The sequence below is a fragment of the Nicotiana sylvestris genome, chromosome 11 (assembly GCF_000393655.2).
Source record: "Nicotiana sylvestris chromosome 11, ASM39365v2, whole genome shotgun sequence".
In the NCBI taxonomy this organism is placed as follows: Eukaryota; Viridiplantae; Streptophyta; class Magnoliopsida; order Solanales; family Solanaceae; genus Nicotiana; species Nicotiana sylvestris.
Window position 1 is genome coordinate 32,207,085 of NC_091067.1, and position 6,510 is coordinate 32,213,594.

The window sequence follows — 6,510 nt, forward strand, 5'->3', positions numbered from 1 at the left end:
ACCTAGTGCGTACGTAACCCTCGCATTTAATGGCAAATTATTTGATTATATCACCTATGGGGACAATTCCCTCTTACAAGGTTAGATAGGAGACTCACCTTGCTATGAAGCGTACTTCCAATACCAAGAACGAGCTCAAACTCTCAATTTGGAGCCGAACTATCCGAAACTAGATAAACGAGGTAGGAACTAGTCAATACAAGCTCACAAGATCGCATTTTAACTATTTAAGCAATTTTCCAACCTTAAACACAAGTTTCCTAAAATTCGATCCCAGGCCCACGTGCCTGGATTCCGAAATTTTTCGAAGAAAGTTATTCTTTATAACTTAAGGATCAATAATATATGATTTCTAATGCATTTCATAACAAATTTCGTGGTTAAATCTAACTTTTATCAAAACCCTAAGTTTTGCTCTAACTCCATAATTTTACCTTAATCTTTGTGTGTTAATCTACCCAAGACTCAAGTATTAAACTAGAAATAAGTAGGTTAAACTTACCTCAAAGTGCTAGGTGAAAGTTGTCACACCCCCTTTTTTACCTCACTAACCCTCTTATAAAATAAGAAAAGTGATTTTGAAGCTCAAAAATGATTTTTAATTAGAAAGTGACAAAGAATTGTGTTCCAAAGGTTTTTCAGAGTTGCCACTTGACATTGGTGTCGGTGTGCCAGGTCACCGTTTTTTCGAAAAATGACTTTTCCTTTTAAAACACTTTGGACTCAAGAACTAAGTCTGCACTAGAGATTCGGGTAAGGGAGTTCATTTGACTCGAGGAGAAGGTGTTAGGCACTCCCCAAGTCCCGTGTAAGTCACTGTTGCATACTTGATCTAATCGGCTTTTAAAATATTCAAATTGAGGTAAAAATACAGAAAAGCAAAATAAACACACACGAGGCTTGAGGTCGTCCTCACCTAATAGAAGAAAAATAAAAATAAAAACAAAAATAATACGAATTTTACTACCGTCCTCCAAATACAAATACTTCGGGGCATATCCCGGAATAAAATATATATAAATTCTTCGGGGCATTCCCCGGACAAATTTTACTAAGGGGGACCTCTCGCCTCAGAAAGAAGCTAATACACGAACATCCTAAAGGTTTGCCTACCCAAATGTTTCGGCCTAATCATGCTCCTAGTGGGTAACAATAAGAAAATGTGAATAAAAAAATAAGAGAAAACTAAAAGGGAATTCAACTCGGGGTCATGTTCTTTTAACTTATCATTTTTATATATTTTGACCAAGCCCAGTCCTAAAGCATGCAGATAGTTTAATCACTAATGGGCTTTGGTCTTTGCCACTCCCCACCCCATAGTCATTCAAAATAATTCAAGTAAAACATCCAGGAGGGTCCTGAAAACTAAAAATCAAATCTCATTATCCAGGAGGGTCCTAAAAATTTAAAACTAAATCTCATTATCCAGGAGAGTCCTAAAAACTTCAAACCTAAATCCTATTATCCAGGAGGGTCCTGAAAAGCTGAGAATGAACTTACCTGAGCCAAGCTCTCTTCTTGGGGGATTCTGAACAAAATTTCATGCCCCTGAACCATGACTTCTTCATGGGAGGGTCCCTGTGGATTAACAAATTTTCTTGCCCCTATTTCATACAAATAAAATTTTGTTAGTTTGAAAACGTGGTGGTTAGTTTGTGGCATCATTGCTGAGTGCATGCTTCTGCCACTGCCACGCTTCATTCTGATTAGCTGTTTCAAGCCAACAAGGAGTTGTTTAACCCTTTGATTGGAACTGGACTACAAAACCTCTGAATAACCTGAGTCTCTTATACTCACTTGTTGCATTGTGTTTTCATTCTGAAAGTTGTTGCATCCTTGTATTTTCTCAAAATTTAAGATTCAATTGATTGCCTGAACCTCAGTTATCACCATACTTCTTATTCTAAATCATGCCAATTGTGATGTGCTTGGCTGAACTCCGCTTTGTGCAATTTAGAAGGTAGTAGTAGGCTTTGGAATCCTTTCCTGCTTGTTCAACAAGGGCTAACTTGAAAGAAACTCATAATGATGGACTCAAAGAGCAAAGTGAAATGATTTTTGGCAGAAGGAACAAAGGAAAATTTTGAACACAAATGACTATGTGAAGATGGGAAAATGAAGACTTATCTGAGTGAAGTGGTTGGCTCCAATGATCATGACATGTATTTCGGATTGATCAGCCTAATCCGTCCAAGCAATCATATTTTCAGTTCATGTCATGTTTTCATATTTCAAAAATCGGGCTTTCACTGATCCAATTTCTCTATAAAGTCATGAGCCGCATTCGACTTGTAGTGCCCCAAAGGGTTTTCACCAACAAGTCTCTCTCATTTGTTCATCTCTCAACTCACCATCTCCTTACGGTGCCCGCGAGTGTTTTCACTAATAAGGCTCTCTCATTTTAAATTCCCTCAGCTCACCATCGCCTTACGGTGCCCGTGAAGGTTTTCACCAATAAGACTCTCTCATTTTATTCATTTTCCCTTGTGCCCATGAACAAAGTGTTACCCATGACGTAAATCATACCTTTATCTTGCTTGACTTGGCATCCTCAAAGATTGATCGGAAGGTCTTTATCTTGACCGTAATGGAGGCTTTTGGACAATGCAAGAAAGAAAGGGTGGCATGAAGGCTCAAAATAATTTAAGATGAAAAGGGTTCAAAATTTCAACTTTTGGAATCAGATCTTCTGCAAAACCAAAACTTCTGCCCCAATTTCTTTGGGTTTAGGGAATTTTGGATTTTTATTTTGATGAGACCGAACCGTGTAAGGCTACCTACATATCCTTAAAAGGAATTAGGTCGAACATAGTTCAAACCAAAGTTGTTTGTTTTTGTTGCTTTTTTTTCTTTTCTTCTTCTTTTTTTTCTTTTTTCTTTTTTTCTTTTTCTTCTTCTTTTCTTTTTCTTCTTTTCATTTTTTTTCATTCATTTTTTTTTCATTCTCTAATTCTGCTCCTGATTCCAAAGATGGGTATGAAAGAAAAAAAATAAGGCTCAAAAGGAATAACAAAGATAAAAGTGTTTGGGTAGCGGAACAAAATGCCTTCGTCATTTCAACTTTGAACATGCCAAGTACAAAATACAATTGAAGGTAAGCAAAGAAATAATACATAATACCTCTTAACTGCATCAGAATTGATAGCCATATCTACACATTTGCTTTCTATGTCTGTTAAATACAAAGCACTATAGGGCAACACTATTGTCACAATGAATGGCCCCTGCCAGTTTGGGGAGAACTTGCCTTTAGCTTCCACTTAATAAAGAAGGATGTGTTTCAATACCATCTAGCCCACTTCGATTTTCCGAGGACGTACCTTTTTGTTGTATGCTCTTGTCATTCTCTTCTGATATGATTGTCCATGACATACTGTAGCCAATCTTTTCTCATTAATCAAACTCAACTGCTCTAGCCGGGTTTTGACCCATTCATCATTATCAATTTCAGCTTCTGCAACGATCCGAAGGGATGTAATCTCAACTTTCGCAGGTATAACTTCCTCAGTTCCATATACCAGCGAATAAGGAGTTGCACCCACTGAAGTGCGAACAGTAGTGCGATAACCCAGTAAGGCAAAAGGAAACTTTTCATGCCATTACCTAGAACCTTGCACCATCTCACGAAGTATCTTCTTTATGTTCTTGTTAGCAGCCTCAATAGCTCCATTCACATTGGGACAGTACGGAGTGGAGTTTCGATGCATAATCTTGAACTATTGGCACACCTCTTTCATCAAATGACTGTTGAGATTAGAAGCATTGTCTGTGATGATCGCCTTTGGAATTCCAAACCGATAAATGATGTTTGAATGGACAAAATCCACCATTGCCTTCTTGGTTACGGACTTGAAAGTTACAGCTTTGACCCACTTAGTAAAGTAATCAATGGCCACCTTAATAAACCTATGCCCGTTCGATGCTGTTGGCTCAACTGGTCCAATGACATCCATGTCCAAGCAACAAATGGCCAAGGTGCGGACATTGTATGCAACTCAGATGGGGGAGAATGAATCAAATCACCGTGTACCTGGCATTGATGACACTTGCGAACAAAACTGATACAGTCCCGTTCCATGGTTAGCCAATAATAACCTGCTCGAAGTATCTTTTTTGCCAAGACATACCCATTCATATGCGGCCCGTAAACTCCAGAATGTACATCGTCCATGATAGTTGAAGCTTCTTTAACATCTATGCACCTCAGCAGTCCTAAATCTGTAGTCCTCTTGTACAAGATTACCCCACTCAAGAAAAATCCACTAGCGAGACATCGAATGGTTCTCTTTTGATCACACGTGGCATGTACTGGATATACCCCTGACTTGATGTATTCCTTGATATCATGGAACCAAGGTTCGCCATTAATTTTCTCTTCAACAACATTATAATAACCATGTCGATCACGAACTTGGATATGCACGGGGTCGACATAAGCCTTGTCCGAATTATATAACATTGACGCCAGAGTAGTCAAGGCATCGAAAATCTCATTATGAACTCTAGGAATATGTCTGAATTCTACCGACCTGAATCGTTGACAAAGATCATGCAGAGACTGTCGGTACGGTATGAGCTTCAAGTCCTGAGTCTCCCATTCTCCTTAAATCTGGTGAACCAACAAATCTGAATCCCCCAGAACCAGTATTACTCCCATGTCTATAGCTAACCTCAAACCCAGAATGCATGCTTCGTACTCAGCCATGTTGTTGGTGCAATAAAATCGAAGCTGGGCTGTTACAAGGTAGTGTTTCCCTGTTTCAGAGATGAGTACAACCCCTTTTTTGACACCTTTCATGTTAGTAGCTCCATCAAAGAAGAGCTTCCAACTTGGTTTTTCATCATGGTCCACCTCGTGAACATGCATCACTTCCTTATCAGGAAAATAAGTCTGTAGTGGCTCATATTCTTCATCCAACGGATTCTTAGCCAAGTGGTCGGCCAAGGCTTGGGCTTTCATCGTGATCCGAGTCACATAGATGATGTCAAACTTTGTAAGTAAAATCTGCCACTTTGCAAGTCTTCCCATGGGAATAGGCTTCTGAAAGATATACTTTAGAGGATCCATGCGAGAAATGAGGTAAGTAGTGTAGGATAACAGATAATGCTTCAACTTTTGTGCCACCCAAGTCAGGGCACAACATGTCCTCTCAAGCAGAGTGTACGTAACCTCATAAGGAGTGAACTTCTTACTGAGTTAATAGATTGCTTGCTCCTTCTTTCCCGTGATGTCATGTTGACCTAATACACAACCAAAAGAATTATCCAGGACTGTCAAATAGAGAATTAAAGGTCTCCAAAGCTCTGGTGGGACCAACATAGGTGGATTCGACAGGTAACTCTTAATTTTATCAATTGCTTCTTGATACTCGTCAGTCCACTTGACTGCATCATTCTTCTTCAGGAGCTTAAAGATGGGCTTAAAGGTTGTCGTGAGCTGAGCAATAAACCTGCTGATGTAATTTAGCCTTCCAAGCAGGCTCATCACCTCTGTTTTGTTCTTGGGCGGTGGTAGCTTTTGAATAGCTTTGATCTTCGATGGATCCAACTCAATATCACGTCAACTGACCACGAATCCTAGTAGTTTCCCAGAAGGGACACCAAATGCACATTTCGCTGGATTGAGCTTGAGGTTATACCTGCGGAATCTTTGGAAAAACTTCCTCAAGTCCTTGACATGGTCAGACTGCTTCTTTGACTTTATTATCCCATCATCTACATAAACCTCAATCTCCTTATGTATCATGTCATGAAATATGGTGGTCATCGTCATCATATAAGTTTCCCCAGCATTCTTTAAACCAAATGGCATTACCCGGTAGCAATATGTTCCCCATGGCGTGACGAACGCTGTCTTTTCTGCATCTTCCTTATCCATCAAGATCTGGTGATATCCCGTGTAACAATCCACAAAAGACCTAATCTCATGCTTGACACAATTATCGATCAGATTGTGAATGTTCGGCAATGAAAAATCATCCTTTGGGCTCACTTTGTTAAGATCACAGTAATCAACACATACCCTGGTCTTACCATCCTTCTTTGGTACTGGCACAACATTAGTTAACCAAGTGGGATATCGAGTGACCTGAATGACTTTTGCACCAAGCTGCTTTGTGATTTCTTCTTTGATCTTCACACTCATGTCAGTCTTGAACTTTCTTAGCTTTTGCTTGATAAGAGGGAATGCTAGGTAAGTTGGCAATTTATGAACTACCAAATCAGTGCTCAAGCCCAGCATATCATCATACGACCATGCAAAGACATCTTTATACTCAAACAATATTTTGATTATTTCTTCCTTAACTTGTGGTTCTAGATGCACACTTATCTTGGTTTCCCTAACATTATCCTGGTCCCCTAAATTGATTGCTTCAGTTTCATTCAAATTAGGCTTTGGTTTTTCTTCAAAGTGTTTTAGCTCTTTACTGATTTCCTCAAATGCTTCTTCTTCATCATATTCTGTTTCATCATCATACTCTACTTCTTAGATTATTATTTCAGAATTAG

At 39.1% G+C, this 6,510-nt stretch overlaps 1 protein-coding gene across 1 annotated transcript; it reads right to left on the reverse strand.

Annotated features, from left to right (window-relative positions):
* Nucleotides 1-912: 912 nt before the first annotated feature.
* Nucleotides 913-4,960, reverse strand: LOC138880898 (uncharacterized). The gene is made up of 5 exons (XM_070161082.1): nucleotides 4,671-4,960; nucleotides 4,096-4,529; nucleotides 3,321-3,541; nucleotides 3,121-3,224; nucleotides 913-916 (listed from the first exon to the last, which is right to left on the reverse strand). The coding sequence occupies exons 1-5, from the start codon at nucleotides 4,958-4,960 to the stop codon at nucleotides 913-915; spliced, it is 1,053 nt and encodes a 350-aa protein (XP_070017183.1).
* Between the last annotated feature and the right edge of the window lie 1,550 nt (nucleotides 4,961-6,510).

Coding starts and splice junctions, on each gene's coding strand:
- LOC138880898 (XM_070161082.1), bottom strand. CDS start 4,960: ATGAAAGCCCAAGCCTTGGCCGACCACTTGGCTAAGAATCCGTTGGAT. Junction 4,530..4,670: donor GCATGCATTCTGGGTTTGAG/GTTAGCTATAGA, acceptor TCAACGATTCAG/GTCGGTAGAATTCAGACATA. Junction 3,225..3,320: donor CAAGAGCATACAACAAAAAG/GTACGTCCTCGG, acceptor CCAAACTGGCAG/GGGCCATTCATTGTGACAAT.